The sequence below is a fragment of the Dromaius novaehollandiae genome, chromosome 1 (assembly GCF_036370855.1).
Source record: "Dromaius novaehollandiae isolate bDroNov1 chromosome 1, bDroNov1.hap1, whole genome shotgun sequence".
Taxonomy (NCBI): domain Eukaryota; kingdom Metazoa; phylum Chordata; class Aves; order Casuariiformes; family Dromaiidae; genus Dromaius; species Dromaius novaehollandiae.
The window spans coordinates 49,144,687-49,165,984 of record NC_088098.1 but is presented as its reverse complement, the minus strand read 5'-3'; the positions used below and the strand labels follow the sequence as shown (position 1 = coordinate 49,165,984).

Below are 21,298 nucleotides of genomic sequence, written 5' to 3'. Positions count from 1 at the left end.
TTGTAAGAAGAAAAGTTTTTGTTTCTCTTCTAGGTTTAAATAAATTATAAAACAATATTCTTGTATATTTGGTCCCTTTTTATAGTAAAATATTCAGCATAGTTGTAGTGCTTCATCATTATCTGCTAAAATGGAAATTTTCAGAATTTTCTCCTACCATAACTCCACCTTGATATTATCAATTTATTTGTTCAATATTGCTGCTAACTAGAAAAAAAAAAATTCTGACTTTATTCTACTCGTTTTTAATGAAAGGAGTATATGTAAAGCTTTTATATGTTTCTTGGGAAGTAAAGAAATCTAATCACTTTAAAAATGCTCACCTTACCCACCTTCACCAGATGGTAATTATCAAGTTATTTTATATTAACAATATAGCATGTAGTAAGTGATCTAGAGTCATTTCTTTTTATATCATGTTTGGTGTTTCAGAAACTTCCAGGCAGAATGACTAAGCAGAGAGAAAAACAATCCATATAAAATCTACTGTAGGAACGGGGTCGCTTCATTTTTGTCAAATAGTTGGAGAAAATAACACAGAAAGCAGATGTCTTTTCATTCCACTGGAATCTTAATGTGGTTTGTGCCTTCCACTTTTTTAAAGAAAAGACTGCACTTCAGAATAGGTATGATGGTCCTAATGAATTAGAGAATTTTTTTACGGTGTCATCCTGTAGTGCAGCATACTAGAACATGATACAGAAACTGACAATACACTGGACACCAGCACAATCACAGTAACTAACATGAACTGAATTTGGTATAGAAATGAGGCATTTATGCTCAAGTACTCAACATGAAAAACCCTGAAAAAAGATTTATATCTAAAACATAAGATTCAGTATTTCTGTGTGCTAGAAAAAATGTACTGAATTTCTAAATAATGAAAATATTTAGACGAGCTATCTTAAAAATAGTAAAAAATATATTATCTCCAGCATTTCAGTACATACCCAGGAATAATGCAAGAAATATGGTAAGTTGCAAACAGGCATTGAGAAATTCTTTAAAGCAGTATCAGAGTTGTTTGCCAAGCTTTAACTAAATCCTCCGAAATCACTAACAGCTGGCAACATGTAACTCTTACGGAAAACTGCAAGTTAAGTTTCCAACTCATCTTCATCTGGAGACGTTATCTGAGAGTGGTCATGACCTGAATGCTAAGGTGTTTAAGCCTTCCTTTGCAATTATCAGAAGCATTTTCAGCTTATGTGATAGAAAAGTATTCCTTCAAAGTCATAACGTTAAGAGGATCTAAAAAGACCTTTTGAAATGAGGCTGGAGAAAATATTTCAATAGCAAAGACAAAGTAGGGTTAATCTCTTTTGCCTTTCCAATATGCAAAACATGCCCCCTATTTAGATTCTACAAGTCAGTGCTCTCAGGAAAGAGGAAAAAAGGAGAGTATTTGAAATAAGTGCAGGCAAAAATAGTACAGTTCTATAGTAGAACAAATTCTGGGTACCTTATTTCAGAAAACACGTTGCTGTCTGGCTGAATAGTTGTCATCCTTGCCATCACTGGGAGTGCCTTTACGTCCACACGTGTTTGAGAAAAAAATAGGATTTTACCTCGCAGTAACTAATGATTTGTAGGCAGTGACAGATTTTTTTTTCCATTTGTGGTAAGAATTTGTATGCGGAGCAACACCATAGTGTATGTACCCGCTGGCTACTTACTGACGAAGACTGCCATCAGAATCTTACTGCCATAATTTCCTACTTTGCTGATATCCCTTCACTTTAAGGACAGCTGGAAACTTCTTATGCTACTCAGCAGATCCTACATAAAATGTGATTCACTAATAAAGTGATGCTTAGCTACATCAGATACTGTAGCTGTGATCTCACTCAGAGTGCAATTCCTGAGGTCCCTCAGAAATGGGACTGTCGGAAGAATCTAGTGTGAGACCTGAGCACTGGAGGCTACGTGTTCTCACTGGTAGAAGTTAATTAAAGCAGTACAGATGAGACTATAACTCGAACATGTCCTAAACAACACGTGCCTTTTCACTAAAACCATCCTAACAGAATGATCTTTCCTGTGAGCAGTATGAAGTGATATTAAAGAAGATAAGTTGAAATTTCATAACAGGAAGTCTAAAAATTATGGCAAGAGAAAAATGCACAATAAATGAATATATGCTGAATGCTAAATCAGGTGGCATGAATGATATTATGGAACATCAAGGTTTAAATACTATGAAGACATGATAGACAGTGTACAGTAGAGCAGGTATATTGTGAAGTGTACCAAAAGATTCTAAATAACTGGAAAAGATGATTTGATGTAAAAACAGTCCTACACAAAGCAAAAGAAATTGGCTCAGCTTCTAGAGCAAATCTGAATTGTTTCCCTGCTGAGATAGCTGGGGAAAAACAAACCAGATCTTAAAAGGGTATGTCTGGTGGGGTCTGCATTGGGGTATCACTCAGAGAAGCAATACTTTGATGAAATATTAACATCAAATAAAACTGGATGGTTCCATATTTTGCTGTTTCATTTTTACAAATATTTTGTGATATCTTCTTCACCATAAAAAAGAATTGTGATAAAATATTAGCATCACAGAAGCTCACTAATTTGCCGTAACAAAACTTATTTTCAAGAATAGTGCTTGACAGTTTCAGAGATGTGAAAGGGAAAACATAAGAAAAGAGCCATCATAGCAGTTATCAAATTTATCTGACTTAAGAATTTTCCTACTTTAATTATTCATCTTGCTTTAATATACCTTAATACACACATACACTCTCCTTATGTCTCATCGCTCTTTTTTTTTTTTTTTTTTTGACTTTTTAGTTCCAATTTGTGGTACGCTTAAATGTAAACAGTTTAGCTGACTTTCAAGAGATGTTGAGCCTTGCAGCTCCCTCCTCAGTTACTTAATTAAAGATTACATTGCATTAATTATTGCAATTTTTCTTAGGATGGTGTTAGCCTATTTGCATATCCGTAACATACAGAGTGTGTCTCTATACTCTTTATTCTATGCAAATAGAACCTCTACCATGAATAGCCATATCACCTTTCTTCCTGCAGAAAAAACCCAAAATTTAGTTCCTAAATGTGTTTTGCTGAATCAGCTCCAGTTAGAGGAGTGTAATGGGTATGCTGATGTTCCTGTAAACCTTTCTGCTACCTTTGCTACTGATGCTCTAGTGTAGGTCAATATGCTATTTTGTTCTTTAAACATTTATCTTGCATTTAATGTTTTTGTATATGTTTCTGCCTCTGAGCTCTTAGCTTTAACTCAGCTGCTGAAATAAAATTAGTAGGGTTCTTTGCCTGGGGTCGATAGTCACCTTCAGTTCAGGCAAATATTAAGCATAAATCATATGAATTGGCTGTTTTACCCATAGATTTTACCAATTATTATTTTTGACCAAAATATATTGTATTGTCTGAAGGCTGAAAATGAGAGAGTTGTCACATTAGCGAACAAATTATTCATGCTAATATTTTCTTCCCTAATCCAGTTACACAGAAGATAAATGAGATTGAGAAATTCACTGCATAACCACATCCTCTTATGCAAAAAGCAATAACTTACTTCCCTAGGCACTACAGTACTAGCATCCAAATTTTAATAAACACTCTAGAATGATGTTTTGTGGGACTTGGAGAAGTAATTAAGAGTGAAAAGCCTTTTTACCATTGGGCTAACTGAATAAAATATGTCAAGGCCCCTAATCTTGTGCTGGGAGCAAAGTATCAGCTTCACAAAATCACCCTCTGTCAAATTTGGTATTAATTGTCTCTCTTGGCAGATACCAGAAGCCCCCTTAACAGCAGTATGACTGTGTGATTGCTTACTATGTTTTTGTACAGTACATACACAATACCCAGCATATCTAAATTTACATATGAAGAAGTTAAACTACACACCTACAAAGAGTGTCCTGAGTCAAGTTAGAGTCACGTTAGCAAGAGGATGAGCAAAGCTTGCCTGGCTACTGCTTGTGCTGTTAATATTGGGGTATCATACATAGGTAGCAACCAGTCTCCACGCTAAAAGGCAAGTGGTCAGAATAAGAGCATGTGCAGCCGAGCGTAACGCAGAGCAACTCACAGCCTATGAATGAAGTACAAGACATACGTTCAAGTGTTTTAAGCCTGTCCCCTGACAATTTCACTGCAGGCTCCTAGTTCTTGTTTAGGAAAAAACAATGGATAATTGTTTTCTATTTACCTTTCCCATCCCACTTACGATTTTATATGCTTCTATACCATCCCATAGTTACCTTTTTTTAAAGCTGAAGTGGCCTTGTCTATTTAGGCTATATGAAGACTGTACTATACCTCTGATTATACCATTTACCCTTTAATGTACCTTGTTCAGTTCTGATGTAATCTTTTTGAGATGGGACAAACACAATGGTTTTATACATTGACATAATGATGCTCTCTATTATGTGCCCAATTCTTTTCCTAATAATTCCTAATAATTTTATTTGCTGTTTTGATTATCATGTAGCATTAAACTGACATTTACAGAGAAATATCCCCAATGACTTGAAATTACGGAGATGTTAACAGCAATTTTGGAGTTGTAAAAAGGGAATCCAAAATCTCCCTTCTGTATCGTAATAGAGAAATTATTATTTTGCATTTGTCAGTATTGTCAACATTCTGCAATTTGTCAATGTCACGGTATACTCTTCCATCCTTACAGTTTCATCTATTCTGAAATTTGTTGTTTCATTGGCAAACTTTGTTACTTCACTTTTCACACTCTTCCGAGACTCTTTATGTGCATGTTCAATAGCACAAGCCCTAGCAGCTGCTCTGACAACCTCTTAACCGTTGTGAAAATTCACCATTCTTCCCTTTTGCTTTCAGTCTTTTAACCAATTGTTCATTCACAAGAGAATCTTCCCTCTTACTTGGTAACAGTTAGTTTCTTTAAAAGTATTCAGTAAGTACCCTGCTAAAAGCTTTTTGGAAATCCAAATAAAATTTGTTGATTGCATTGCCATTTGCCATATGCTCTTTGACTCCTTCAAAGAACTGTAATAGATTCATGAGACATGACTTGCTTCTCCAAGAGCTGTACTGAATTTTCACTATTATGTGTAACCAGATGTCTACCAATTTGCCAAGCATAGAAATCAGACTCTGTAGTTCTCCAAATCCTTCTTCAAGCCCTTTAAAAGTTATGAGCATCACTTTTGCTGTCTTCCATTCATCTAGTAACAAGGCCAATCTAAGCAATAGCTGGCACCTCAGTTTTTAATTCATCAGTTTTAGATTTGAAGTCCCTTCAGACTGTTTGGTGAATATAATCTGTTCCAGGCAAGTTGTTTGTATTTATAGATCTGTTTCAAATACCTTTTCTTGTGGCACTATAATTTGAGTTAGTCCCCTGGACTTGCCCTGTAAAGAGCAGTCCTGATATTACTTGAAATGACAACCGTTTTTTTTTTTACCACAAATAGTTATGTTCACTCAAAAAGAATTGGCCAGACCCAAGAATCCAGTTCAAAGTTAGTTAGTTGCATCGTTTATATTCTTCGAGAATAACTATCAAAAGTAGAAATTGCAAAGATTTGGTAAATTATAACTAATAACCGAATCCATGGAAGATTGTTCTTCATTGTATATTTGACAGTGCTGTGTCCATTCGTTTTTTGAAAGTTTCATGTTAACTCTGACTGCAATATTAATCGTTTGTCATGTATTTCAAATATCTTCCCATTATTCTTAGTTATATCAAACTATTACTTCTCCAGCTCCCCCTCTGAAATTTATACCTTTTAAATACACATAGACAGTTCTGACCCTTCCCAGATCACTACCTCAGTATATTCTATTTTCTTCTTTATGCATAATTCATTTCCATTAACCACTACTTCTTTTGGACCCAGTGAGGTTTGAAGCTATGTGATGTGGAGATGCACAGTTGGAATCTCAAACACATTCTGCCTTATTGGTCATCAAAATGTGTATCCATAAGCATAAAGATATCCAAAGGATATTTGATGTGCAAGCGATTATTCAACCGTTTAGATTAGACCTGACTGATTTACCACCATATATTCCTGTATACTAATTGCTATCAGTAGAGACACAAAGAGAACGGGAATCATTGGCAAAATACCTCTAAATAAGCTATTGTCTTACCGTGCACCACTCCCTCTGGGGTGGCATTCCTGTACTCTGCTGTTCAAGAGCCAATGATAGTATTTGTGAACAATTTTGACAGCTGCCTGTATCGTCAACTGTGGTTCCTCACTGCCAGCATGTTTTAGCTGAGACCACTCTATGATCATTCTTCCAGGCAGTCAAAATCTGATGTGTTGGCAATGTTGTACATATCTTAAAAGGAAGACAAAAAGGGGGGAATGTTTTCAAGTCCAAAAGAGGCTGCAGTATATAAAAGCTAGAAACAAGTTATTTTTACTGCAACAAGCTGTACATTGAGCAGTACAGGCAAAACTTTAATGTTTTATCCTATCTGTCAGCATACACTGGATTGGGGCATCTAATCAGCATGCTGCTCTTACCTACTTGTAATCACATTTCATTCTGCATTTCTCTCTAATGCATGAGAAACAGTCTTAGGCATATTTTGATAGCAAACTGATATAAACCTACTACCTGGCAGAGGGATTGGATGGATAATTATACTGCTAATCCCACCTGCTGTCACACAACAAATACATGTAAAGAAATGTAGAGATATGCCAGTTAATCTTAGCATCTACTATCAGAGCAAAATTGCACTGGGAACAGCATGGCAGACATTTTACTTACTGTCAGTGCTATCCCAACACTGTTTTCTGGAGGTGCAGTTCTTCAGTGCAGACACAATCTGCAGTCTACACGTATCACACTTTAGACTTTTGAGCAGTGGGACATTACAATCCTTCGGGGAATGCAGCACATTTTCCGTGATATGTTCAGCTGACTCTGTAGGTCAGTGTCTGGGTGACAAAATAATAGTTTAATTTCTTGCTCTTTTTCCTCCATGTGTTCTGAGCCTCATGAGAATGATGTAGTGGGATCAGTCCGTGCAAACACTCTTGACAGCATCTTGCTGCTGTGCAAATCACTGAGAAAGAGGACCACTCCCTTGCGTGTTCTTTTCCACTACAAATTTGTACCACGACAACTTGTCTCAAAGCAAATAATTGTTTATTCTAATATATCTATATAGGTACATATAGATACTATATCTAATCGGAATTGTATAGTCAGAGACATGATTGATGTGCATACCTCATCAAAAATGATGTGTCTTTTTCCATATATGTTACTTTAACTTCTACTTAATCTGTCCAGTCTAAGCACTTACGGTCTCCACCGAGACCACTGCGCTCTTGGTGTTTTATGTTCTGCACTGAGTTTTGTTTAGTGCCCTCAGTTTCTACAGTTTTCTTGCACAGGGGAGGAGGATGCACGTCCTTGTGCATATTTCAATGACCACAGCTAAACTAAGCAGCATGGAAGTACCATGGTGTGTCCCAGTTAACTAAGGACATGTCCACTGGGTGCCACATCTCCCTTCTGGACCACGCACGGAAGCTTTCTTCCTTCAGAGGAAGCCTGATGTACACCTTGACTTCACCTTGATGGGAAATCAGGACACAATGGGCATTTGCTCCTGGAACCTCCACTTTGGGCTCAGCCTGTGAGCCCAAGAGCCTGATGTCTAGAAATCTGCTAAATGAGCAAAGCATACACAAAGATAGGCATGGTTGAGGCTCACTATGCCTTTTATACACTACATATATGTGCACTGTAAAGAGCAAAGGACAATATCAAGCTTCGGAAACTCTTCACATCCAGAAAATGTATGAGAAATAACACTTTCTCTTGGGTACTTTCACAGCCTTTGTCCCTGACCTACCATGGGGTGTACAAAATTGAAATAAACAATTAAACATATTTAATAATAATTTTTTACTGACAAATTGATCTGATGGTTTATTCCAGCATTTTGAGCTCTCTCTCAGAATGTCTGTCAGAATTCATAATAGGGATCTTAAGACTTTCCTTATATGGTCTTCACATGAGAGAACTGACAAAAGAGTCTCTTGAAATAAATGTTCATGTTTGTCATTCTACACAACCATTTTTAATATCACAGATTTATTTTTTCAGTATTTGCAACTCAGTTTTTCATATGCCTTCCATACTTCTGCTGGAAAATAGAGAGGGGAAAGTTGCAGAATGTGAGAAAGCACTCTTTTAATTTGCCTGAAGTATGAGTGGTTGCAGAAGGAGGATATCAAGAAATTGTACCTTCTGCAAGAAGATCTTCTGTATTCTGTATCTTCTATATTTCCCTGAAATGAGAACAAAGTCATGTGATAGTTGCATCATAAAAAACAATTAGTGCCCCCCTTCTACAGTCAAACCCAGTCCTTTCAAATGACAAATCTGTTGAAAGAATTTCTAGGTAAGCTAACTGCTTTCTATTTTAGAAAATGGAAGAAAACAGAAGGTAAGGCATATGTTGTGTTAAGAGAAATTTTGAAATTGAAGGTGTGATGCCACTCAGGCACTGACAGCTGCAGTGGTCACAAATGAAAATGTGCCCAAGTACTAAAATCATACAATCAAAATTCTGTTGTGGTATGGAACAGAACTGGTTTAAAAGCATTCAGTGTTTTGAAAGATACTTTGACTATTTTACATATTATCTTTCTCATCACTAACTGCTTCAAACCGTAAAGCAATTCTTCTACATTCTATGTCTATTTAACATTCTGATGGAATATATAATTTTTAACATTGTCCACACTATTAACCTGATATTAACAACAACAAGGAACATAAAACATTTAAAAACAAAGAGGAGTCCACCTGATCTAATATGTTTGACTATTTGGATTCAACTCAGTTTAAGTACTTGGGGTTTTTTTTGTTTGTTTGTTTGTTTTTACTATAGCCCACTATCGATTTCATGTCTAGAAACAGATCAGCTCATATTATGAATTGTTCACTTCAGTAACCCTAATAACTTATCCACATTTAATCCTTCCCTTAAATAGTTCTGCTTATATTCCTTTTTCTTTTTTTTCTCTAAATTGTTAGAATAACTGTTTTCAGTTCTAGTCGCTATAAAACAAAATCCTCTGTTTGGACTTTTTAGTTCTGCTGGGCCGTACGTTGATAGTTTTAGTGGGATATGTTTTGAACCTCACTACATTCATAAAATCTTTCTGAATTTGCTGGTTAGTGAGTGTATCTGCTCCATTGGTATTTCTATCTTGATTCTCCATATTGTTCTTGAACAGTTTTCTGGATGATCTTTTCAAATAGACCACAGTCTTGAGATTTTATTTTCCCCAAGAAGAATTATGTAACATTTATACTGAGTCATATTTGCCATCTGCTGATCCAACCACATAAACAATCCAAATTCTTAAAAAACTTGAGTTTTCCTTAGTATCTACTTCTAATCTAATTATTCACAAATGTGCAGGGCTAGCCTCTGCCTTATGATTAGCTCTTCACAGATAGACTACTGGTATCTCTTCAGTAGCTCTCAGCAAACGTGAAGAAACCTATCCATGCAGAGTATACTGTAGGATACATGCGAGATGTAAAAAGGTATTTATCAGGTAATCATGAGATTGCAACAAAACCAAACGCTGACAGAAATAAAGGGAAATTATAGCTACCCCAACAAAGGACATCAAGAAGCTTCAAAATGGTATAAAGAAGGGGTATTCTTAGTTCATGGCTATCTTTTTGGAACTAGGTTACTAACTCAAGTGACTGGTAACCAGATACAGAACTTTTTATTCCAGCTTTAAATCAGTGTTTTCTACTGTGACACACTTATGACTAAGGACTTAAATTGTCCCAATTCCAACTAAGGACTTAACTCCCAATTCACAGGATTATACAACTATTTATTCAAAAACAAACTTTAATGAAACACTTGTGATCACAATATCAGACCATAAAAATCAGACCACTGTCATCAGTGTTTCAATCAGAAAGGCCATAGTTATACAATCTCTACACCTAGCAATTTTATATCAATGATCAATTACATGTCCTGCAGACAGTACCAGAGAAGATATCATTTCACACTCTGAAAATGCCAAACTATGTAAAATATGATTTCTGACTAGAAAACAGATTTCGTTTTGTTGTTACAGACAACTACATTGGAACAATAGATCTCAATGATCAGATTTTCTCTTACCAAAGAAAAAATTATCATGGAAAGAAATTTCAATTAATATTATTTAGAAGGTTAAAATTATTTAATTAGCTGAAAATATATGAAAGAATATCTGTGTAAAAACCTTTGCTGTCATGGACTAAAAGCAATAATTTTTGAAATCAACAATGCTCTTTCCATTGATTTGAACTTTACTGTAAGTCTGAAGTAATTAACAGCACCTCTCTGAAAGCATAACATTAAAATCCTACCCACCGCACTGTTATTTTTTCATTGCTGTGCTTTAAATTAAAGGTCCTCCTACTATAATCACAGGGTCAGGACCTTATTCATTACCTCATTTTGTGACAACAGTTAATGAGAGTATGCCATTGATCTCAATAGAGGATCAGTAAGGGGTCTTGACTTATTTGCCTGTTGCACCTATGGTACAGGAACACAGGACTGTTACTTGGCTTTACACGCACCCACAGTATCAGATGGTGCATTACAGAGAGATGTGCTTATGATTTGGCCAAGACAGAGAATTTTCAGCATGGTTTATAAGAACCCCAAAGTTACACAGAACGATTAATCTTTGTGCCAGAAACAAACAAACAAACAAACATACAATTGAAAGGGTTACATGTTAGAAACCTACAGCAGACCCCCTCGTACCAGAACAAGAGAGGACTGGACCTAACCGACCCCAAATACATCTAGTTATATTCCTCTTCCTTCAAAACATCAAAAAGCCATGATCTGACCCACGTAAGCAAACCCATCCATGGGATTCGGTGAGCCACAAGTCGGTTTTGCTCCTGACCTCAGCAAGGCCTGGATTTTCCTTTTTTGTCTATGCCGGCTAGCTCAGCATCGGTGCTGGAGCGCCCAGCCATGTTCCCGGACGGGGTTAAGCCCCCGTCCTGGTGCTCTCCCCACACCTGCACGCGCGATGCCACGCTCCCCTCCCCCCCCCCGCCATTTCCACTAATTCGCCTCAGGGGCTCCGAGCCTCAACACCTACCCGCGTCCCTAGCGGACCTGCCCCCCCGCTCCGCGGGGCGGCGCGGCCTCGCCCCTTGCCGCACCCAGGGGCGGCCGCTCCCTCCCCAGCGGCGCGAGCACCCCGCCTTCGCCCCAGGCGCCCCCCCTTCCCCTTCCGCAGCGCGGAAGGCGGAGGCGCCACCTCCGCGGAGCACCTGCGGCTGCTCGCCCCGGGGCAGGCGCGCCCCGCGGAGCGCTCCCGCCGCAGGGGACGAGGGCGGGGCGCCTAGCGCGGCGGGCGGGGGCGCGCGCGCAGCCCCCCGCCCGCACCAACGGTCGGCGCGCGCGGCACCGCATTGGGGCGCGCGGCGGGCGGGGCCGCGCGGGCTGGAAGGCAGCGGCGGGGAGGGGAGGCGGTACGGAGCCCTCCGCGGCGGCGAGGGGCTGGGGCAGGCGGAGGGGGGCGCCGGGCGCGGGCAGCCACTGAGAGCGCGCGAGCCGTGTCTCCCCAGCAACGGGCCTGGCTAGGCAGGGCTGCGCCTCCCCCCCGCTTCCCTCCCTCCTTGCGAGCGGGTCGTTATCCTGCTGCCCCCACCCCCCACCCCCCCCAGCTGTAGGCACGGGGGCTCGAGGCTGCCGCCTCCCCCGCCCCACCCTGGAGGCTGGGGTTTGGGGTGTGTGCATGGGAGTGGGGGGGGGGAGGTCCTCGATTGGCCTCGTTCCCCCCCTCGCCCTCTCCTCTTCCACACTCCACCCAGAAATGATCTAGTGAAACTAGGAGGAGGTGATTTTCCTCCTCCCTCCTGCTGCTGCTCCTGCTGGTGTGGAAGGGACTGCAGGAATCTCTGCTCCGAGGCAGCGTTTGGGCAGCAGAGGAGGCCGTGCCGTGGAGAGAGCGGGTGGCGGCGGCCCGGAGCGCGGCGCCCCTCGTGTGTGGCGGGGCGTGCGAGGGGGCCGTTTGGTTACTGACCATGGGGAAGGACCAGGAGCTGCTGGAAGCTGCTCGCACTGGGAATGTGGCTCTGGTGGAGAAACTCCTGTCTGGGAGGAAAGGAGGGATCCTGGGCAGTGGATCTGGAGCTATTCCCTTGTCCAGCTTGCTGAGGTAGGGGCATCATTCCCCATCAGATGCTGGGGATATTAACCTCCTCTTTCTTATCGTCATCATCACCCCTCTCATCTTCATTTCCATTCCTGTATGCTTCACAGTAAGAATAAATCGTTCACTCTCTCTCTAGCCAAGTACAAGTGTGCCTGTGTTTAAAGTCACAGACAGTCTTTTTATTAATATACTAATACTGAATTTCATGTCTTCAATGTGACAGTAGGTACTTGTTCATTCTATATTACTAGCTCTGGTGCAGAACTTATATTTTCATTCCTGGGCTAATATGCACAATATATTAATCACTCTCACCTTTCCTTTGATATTTCATCTTCAAATTACTACTTCTAGTCTCTGATGGAGGTGCTAATCACAGAAAAGCTATTGCATGTTTGAAATTCTATGTGAAAAGCCATAGCTTCACCCCACACCCTCACCCATAGTTGCTACCCTCACTTGCGGAAGAAATGAAGCATGCCATAGTAATGAGTCGATAAAACAAAGAACGGGAATCTTTTTATAAGAGGTCATCAAGACAGGGGATGTGAAAAACTTACGGAGCAGGTTAGGTAATAGCAGCATTACTTTAAAGGTACCTGGATTTAGTGGAGTGGAACTGGGTTACTGGCCATGTTGGGTGAAAGGACTCAACTTTAGGCATTGGTCATATCTCAGGCAATCTGCAGCAGGGCTTTGGTGTTAAGTTTCATCGTGCTGTAAGTAAGATTATTATCACAAGCAGTTATGACATTTGACATTTTTCTTACAGAGAAGGTCTGCAGCACACAGCCCAGTGCTAGTGTTAAACACTACAGTAGGCATAGCCAAAGAAGACAAAATGAACTGAAACACTGTTGACCTAGAACTAGAATTAATTGGTTTTTTTTTTTTCTGGAAAGAAAGAAAAGGCCTAGAGAAATGGAAATTGCTTAAATGAAAATATGTTTGAGATTGTTTTGCCATTACCTCCTAGTCACTGTATTTTATTATTTCTAATATTCCCTATAGGAGTAAATTTGGTACAATTTTGATAATTATACCTGTATGGACTCTAAAGTCTCTTTATTTTAAAGGTGTTTTTAGCACTGTAAATAACAACGGTCCAGATATTCACAGTTTACCAAAGTTCTATGATGTCCCAGTTCAATTAGCTGTTGAACTATTATTTAATTACTAGCCCATTGACAAAAATCAAAATACACTGTGCAGCTACATTTTGTACCAGTGCATTTTGTACTTGAATAGGCTGCTTAGCACGAACTATGTCAGATAATCTGTCAAATTTAAAAGATAAATCTCACTTTTTAAAATGGTATCTGTTTTTTGGTAAGAATGGAATTTATAATCCAATTCAACTGGATGGTTTGTGTAGTGACTTGATTTAGAGCTAGTTAGTGGCTGTGCTATATTCGTGCAGTGTTACTTTCATGTTGTGTATCACAGATGCTGTCTATCCAGAGGGAGCGTATTTGCTTGTGTTTTTCCTTTTTTATTAAACAGAAGTGTTTTACTTCATATGTATGGAACACATTCACCACGTGTTTTGTATATACAGATGGGTCATGACAGTTGTTGTTTGCTACTGAGAATTTAAGTATTTCACATTGTAAACTCAAGTATATTCTTCTTTCTGTAAAGACAATTAGCTTAAATAGGAGAAAAGCAAAGGAAAACATGCTCTGTTTTATTTACAATTTTTCTTTCCTATGTTATAAAGAACATTTATAGCTTCTGTAAAGGTAACTTCAAAATTTAAATTAATAATTTAACATACAGCTGCTAAAATTTTTCTAATTCAGAAAAAGTTATTTTAATACATTTAGGAAGAATTCAATAATGGACTGATACATAAACATTCACAATCTAACATACTATTGAACACAATGCTTTTCAGAGGGGATTTTAATAATTTCATTGATTTCACCAGGAATACTCAAGATAGAAACTACTATCTCTTGCAGAAAGTATTTTCAAGAAAGAACTATGTGCCAAGTATTTTAACGTACCCTTGTGTGAAGAAGTTATATGATTTAACTGATGTTGGTAATTATGGATATAATGGATTAAGTCTGGAATGACATGCAAAATTAAGCCAAAAGGGTTGGATGCTATCTTTGTACAGAGCACACGGAAACAACGAAAGGGTATTGAAAGGGAGTCATACTAACATCTTGAGCCTGTTTAGGAAAACAACAGTTACTGCCAATAGCAAAGAAGAGCCATAATTTTACTGTACATAATTTTACTGTATAAAAGTGTGAACTTGTTGGTGGGGGAATCTGAAGATTTTTTTCATAGAAAACTAATTGAAATAGCTTTATACTTATATTTTTTGCATACAGTTTATTAGACTGAAACTAGGCATGACAGGTGTTATAATGAAGAACAAGCTGTAGAAAAAATAGAGGGGCATATTTTTCTGCTTTTTATAGAATGAAAATATTGTGGGCTGTAATAATGTCTTTATAGAAATGTCAGACTTTAAAGCCATTGCATAGTTTCATTATGCTTTTGGGATCTCTAGGAGATGTTGTGCTTGATAGTGTCTCCTAGTGTTTCATTGATCATAATTTTGCTCAGTTCCCAAAATGGTGCCCCAGCACTGTGCCTGTCCTATTGCGGCAGGAAGAGCCCATGTTGCTGTTTCAGTTCCCTTTGGCAATGTTGTTGCTAGCATTAGACTGAAAAAGTTCAAGTCTTTCAGCATACAAGTGGGCTAATGCTGTTCCTGCTGTGTTGGTCTAAGTACCAGTACACTTTCCCTTCAGTTCTTTCTCTGAGTAGCTGCATAAGTGCTGGATGCAACTCAGCTCATATGGCTGAACCTTCCATGGCTTGATGCATTTCTTTGTCTTTGGAAATTTGCTTGTGCAGTAATTATGTAACGTGTAAATAAAATTTAATATTCATGAATTGACAAATGCACATCGATTGTCTTCTGAAACAAGGAACAAACTCTATCTGAACTCTGATTTCCTATTTACATTTTTGTAACCTTTTTTTCTTCTGACTCTTAGGATATTTTACAGCACTTGGGGAAAAATAGGGCAACTCTGTATGGTTATTTAATAGTTGAACATTTTCATTGCTGTCAATTACTTAGTAAATTATCTGTTTTTTAAAGGGCTGGCTTTTCACTTATAAGTCATTATGTTGAAATATGACCACAGTTCGGGACAATGCCACTGTTTAGGAAGGCTATTTAAGCACTCATATAAGTATGCGTACGGATTCTTGTGGGGACTTAAAGACATAGCCATGCCCTCTGGAGCTAGAGGCCAGGTGGGATAAACTAGCATCTAAAGTTGCGCTGCAGGCCTGTGTGTAGGCTACTGATTCCAAGCAGAAGAGAAGTTCATGGCAGGTCTAGGATCTGTTCTTTAACTGTGAAACTAGGATATTTTGAGATATCTCAGAAAAATTTAGAAGGCGGACTGTAAGTTAAATTTCTTTTCTCTGTTTCTTCCGGGATTGTACTTCCTGGAATTGTCACACATTAGTGTATTAACTGCGTTTCAGAATTTTGCAGAATATTTCAGAATATTTCAGAAAATATTTTATGCGTGTAAGAGATTGTAAAGAACAGAGGAAAATTTTCACCAATTTTTAAATGATTTCATTCTTTTTTTGTATTATTACAGCACAAACCAGAAGAATTGGGTGCAAAATCCCATGCTTCACCTAACAGAATGTTTCATTCAATTCCTGTATCCCAAGCCCTTAAATATACATTAAATAATTTAAAATATACAATAATATAAGAAAATATAAATTGTTTCTAACAAAAGTAGTAATTCTCCTTATCTTTTAATTTGATTGGCTAATAGAACTATGTTATGTATATGTGGATAATCAATTTTTCTTTAATGTATAGAGACAGGCTTAATTTCTTTTAAAGTGTTTTAGTAAAAATAGCTTTAAAGGTTTTCATAAATTTCAGAGACCTTCTATCATTTTGCAATAGGCAGTCACATACAACTCTTTTTGCCTTACTCATACATTGCAGAATAAAGAAAAAAGGATAGTTTTTGATAAAATGCTAAGTTTTAGTCTTTTTGTAACTTTAATTACATTTCAAAAGAGCATTGGATTTTTGACAGACCTAAGGGACAGAATGTGAGTTACTATGTGAACTGGCACAGAGAAATAGGGAAGGATGAGTTGGCCCCGCTTTGCGCTTTGTTGGCTACTTGTATTACACAGCATGGGAGGGCGGAGCAGCCGGCATGGAGCTGTTTTCCCCTTCCACACTTGGCAGCCTGTGGCAGGGAATGGCTCCATTCTTGCTTATTGTTACTTAGTGCAGCTACACCATGTATAGATCTGGCCCAAGATATTTCTCCTCTGAAGTATAAGAAACCCAGCAAGCAGATTGTCAGTCTGTGAGTCACAATCTGTTTCCTCATCTGTTTCTCCAAGTAGCGTCTTGCTCGCAGCAAAGCCACAGTTTAGCCCTATGGCCTCAGTGTGCACTGAGGACTACACACATTTACTTCTGTGCTTGTGCAGAGCCCCATGATTCTTTCAGCTTCCAGTGCAAAGTCAGATCACCCTTAAAAACTGTTTGTAGAGCAGAAAGTATTTAAAGTATTAAAATATTGTATGAAGCTTTAGTTAAAATTTTAACAAAGCTCTCTTCACATTTTAATTGAAATAATAAGTGAATCCCAGTATCAATAAAGATACTAATTCTGTTTTTAGTTACAAATTGTATTGTTTGAAAAAAGAGAAACAAACTTTCTTAGGTCGAGGTTCTCCCATGCTTCTGAGATCACTTTTAGTCCCATGTTTCTATGTTAGAAGCTATTTATTTCAAACAATCAGTACAAATAAGAGACTGCCAAGGATTTGTTACATGTAGGTCAACAAGGTATCCAATTAGTCTATGCTTATTTCTAATTTTAGTTACATTACTTTTAATTAATACATGCAGGTTTTTATACTGATGTCCCAAGCAGCCAGCAGCGTTCCCAGATTCCCAAACTACTTTCATTATCCTGTCAAAGTAGGAAGTTTAAGCCTTTGGGGGACTTATATTTCATTTTCTTCTTTTTGTCCATCAATGTGAAATGCAAATTAATGATTATGGCAGCAGTTATTACATGCTGTTAAGTATTAGTGATTGCTCTCTTGAATCTGCATGTTTTCCCTTTCAAATATGTGGGCTTCTTCTGAAACTTAACCTTCCCTTTGTATTTTGTATCTCTCGTAGTTTTATTCTTGTTTCTGATAAATGCTTTCAGTCAAAGTTTAGACAAGTTTCTATCTACTGAGTTCCTTAGATTTATTCACAAGTTTGAAATATTTACAGTATGTGTAGGTAGCAACATGATCAGTTTTCAGGACATCTGGTAGAAATCATGCTATTAAGGGCAAGTCAAATTCAGGAAGTTCGAGTAATAAAATATCCCTTAGGAGCTCAACATGACCCTGGATTTGCAGCCCTGTAGTCAGTCTCTGCAGATAAACTTCTGCCTTCCCCTCACACCAGATCTTGTTTCCTGAGTATCCGTCAAGTTTACATTCTGTGAATTTTCTGAAGTCTGTTAGAGCAAATGTAGACAATGGCCAGTGAGAACTGTAGATCTAGTGTAAAATCTTTTGCAGTCATAATATCTGCCAATAGACTGAATCAAGATATGGAGCGTAGCAGTGCTGGGAGGACCGATGGAGTTCCTGATGGAGTCAGGGAAGATTAAGATGAGAAGTTTTACAAAAAGGTTAAGGAAAAAGAGCAAAACAATTAAAGTATCTGTAACTTACAGGAATTATTTATCTTCTAAAGAATTCTGAACTCTGCAATAGACCATATAGATACATTCCGATCACCATCATGTTTTCCTTCCTGTCTGACATTGATGATTTCAGTCATTTGGTGATCCAATAGAATTAATGCTGCTTTCTACCTCTTTAAAGTTGATGTATGATATTGCTGGTTCTAAGTGGTGGTGGTGTAGCAGAAACTAAGAGGGGAATGGAAGTGAAATAGAAAAATGAAGACTGATGTATTTTTAAAGATGTTATCTTGTGACTTGTCAAGGTTAGAAATGTTATGATGAGCAAATACAGATGCTTTCAAGACAAGCATTTTCACAGTCAGTGCACTAGTGATCGAGAAGAACAAATTGTTTTTAAAAGTCTCCAACCAGATTCTCCTCTTCGCCTTAGTTTAAGCTTTATAGATATTCATGGATGGAGCCATTAAGGAACAGGTTAAAGTGCTGGGTATTTTTTATTGCCCTGACATGGGCACTAGTTGAAGCATCCTACAAGCTGCTTAATACCTACAAGCTGGTATATAACCCCTAAAAGACAATGCAGTGTAGCGTGCAGTTACACTCCCTTTTCTTCAGCAAGCTTGGTCCGCTTGCTGTCGGGGGGATGGCTGGTACAAGAGTTCAACGGCTGCAGAGTTCCCCTCTGCCATGGGATTTCTCTCCTGGCCACTTCCAATCAGAGTACACATCCTAAGCATTTTTATCACTTCACGATAAACTATTTTGACAACTTTTTGTGTCAAATACATAAGGCATAATGAACAGTGTAAATTCCTGCCTGCTGCTATGACATTGTCATGTACGTAGATCCTTTTGGGAAGCAGGGAATACATTTTGTTTGAACTTTATAGCCTTTATGTGAAGACTTTTATTACTTTTTAATCACTTCTTCTTATTGACAGTATTTTCAATATGTTTGTTTTGCTTTTAAGAAGTAATATTACAACTCTTCTGTACCTAATCTAACCTCTATGAATTTCTAATAATGTATATCTATCTACTATAACAAAGGTTTAGTGAAATTTAATTCCATGAGGTTGTGCTTTTATTAAAATCATTTTACACTCTTTCCCATCTATTACATACACATTTTCTAAAAAAAGAAAATTGGTTCCAGTTTAAGACACTGAATGGCAACAATGTCTCTATAGATGTTGATGTCTATGCTATGTGTCCAAATTCCCATTATAGCCAATGGCAATCTAGTCAATACAGTTATGGGAGCCTAGAGAGTGATTCAGCTCACCCCAAAATAGATACTGACTGATTTTATTTCAAACTGAACTACGTCAGTAATTAGGCATTACAAAAACATTTCTGTCACATTTAGTCATGGAGTTCACACACTAGTAACTCCTTTCTCCTGTAAGTTATGTGATTAGTGTGTGGATTTTTTTTTTTTTTTTGGTCTACCGCTTCATAGTCCAGACAAGTGTTGAAGTAGGTTAAGTTACACAATATTTGTGCTGTCACAGTATGGGAAGTGTCCAGTAAAGAGATGCCTTTTAGAGAAGGGGAAAAAAGAGGAGTCTTATAAATTAGAATTGGGAATATTTTTGGAATGGATAGTTTTCCACTGAATACTGGCATGAATTTCAGACCTTTGTGATATAATGTTCCAATGTGTTTGTTACTGGTAGTTCTGAAAGTTAACTGTGAATTTCATGTCTTTTATGTTTACTTGTTGACTTGTCAGGGTCATTGTTTGCTATCTTTAGATGTCACTAGATATGAATAGTGACTTTGTATCTAGGCTATTTTTGCAGATTAAAAAAAACCCAGTGCATTAATATTAGCAGTTTGACCCCTGGATCAGAAGTAGGTCAATGGTAAGGTTTCTTAAATAACATAATTTACTCTTATTTTTAGTTTTCAATTTTCTCAAGTAATTATTTATCTACTTCCATATCCTCCTTGTCATCTGTATAGCTAATTTGTCAGATTATGCTCATAGGTAATTTGCAATCACTTCGTTTCCTGTTTTGTGCACATTTATTGCAGAGCAATATCTTACATAACCAAGTAATCTAATGATCCATCAGGGATCTTCTCACATAATGCACACAAGTCACATTTCAGAGAACCAAATATACCAAATGTAGAAATAAAGTATATTATAAATAAAATATGTATATCTTACAAATCTGTTATTTGCCTGTCACAGTGGTTAGATTTATCCCCCTCCCCCCGCCTTTTTTTTTTTTACTTTCATGTCGACTACATCGGTCTTGATTTCAGAAGCATTTCAGTCATGACATAAGCAGAAAATAGAGCCTGAAAGAGAATGGAATAGGCATGTGTTCCGGGTGAGGTGTAGCTGGAATATAGGTTGAGAAGGGAAACAAGTAGAGAGAGAGAGAGACCTGAATTAAGGATATTTGGACTGATTGGACAAGCAGACTGTATATAAAAGTTGAAAAGGTTAGCATGCTAGAAATAGCTGGTAAAGAAAATGAGTATTAGAATTGAGACTGGTTGGCTAGGGAGGGTAGCGCTGGTGGATATGTAGAAGAGGCAATTTTAAGGGACAAAATGCAGGGCAAAAGGAGTTACGTTCAGCAAAATGATGAGAGAATATATATCCACTGAAATATACTCTTAATTCAGAGCCTGACATTTCCATATTTCTCTGCTGTTAACAAATATCTGTGAAGCCTATTGGCAAACTGTTGCATTTTCTTTTATTGCTAAAATAGATAGAGGTTAACAAAGTGCCATCAGTCACTCCATTAGTTTAAGTGGAAGAGGTTGTTGTGATGGATATAGATGTCCTAATTCATCTGGTAAAGTTTTGCCAATATGACACCACGTGGTGCAATTTCTGGAGTTTTAGTCTGCTTTTTTAGAGTCAAGAAAATTGTACATAACCTAAAACTATGTTAAAAGAACGTTGTCATCATAGAAAGTCAATCATTCAGAAGTTATTAATGGTAAAAATGAGGTTGCCTGTGCAGTTTTTATTTAGACCCCCTGAGCGTAGACATTGTATTTCTTTAATGACATGATTACGCACTCTTTTCCACAAGGTTCTTGCCTCAGTCATGGCCCAAGATAGACAATTCTCATTGAATGAGCAGTTATTCAATATTTTTTCTCCTTATGATTCAATGTTTAGCCTTGAGCCTTATTTACTGTACACTATTCAAACTCTGCTCTAGAAAAAGAATGATTAACTTTTCTCCTGGGCTCTTCTGTGGTGTTTGTCACTATAGTATCTGACTGCTTCACAACTTTAATGAGTTTATTTTCACAGTACTTCTGTGACTGAGGAAGGGTGTTGATATCTACAGTTTACAAATTGTAACT

General features: G+C 37.9%; 1 protein-coding gene across 1 annotated transcript in view; it reads left to right on the top strand.

Annotated features, from left to right (window-relative positions):
• Window positions 1-11,652: 11,652 nt before the first annotated feature.
• The window catches only part of ANKS1B (ankyrin repeat and sterile alpha motif domain containing 1B), a 434,784-nt gene continuing 425,138 nt past the window's right edge, over window positions 11,653-21,298 (top strand). Inside the window, exon 1 of the mRNA XM_026123167.2 lies at window positions 11,653-12,215. Coding sequence (XP_025978952.1) covers window positions 12,082-12,215 — 134 coding nt within the window. The 5' untranslated portion in view covers window positions 11,653-12,081. The remainder of the gene's footprint in view (window positions 12,216-21,298) is intronic.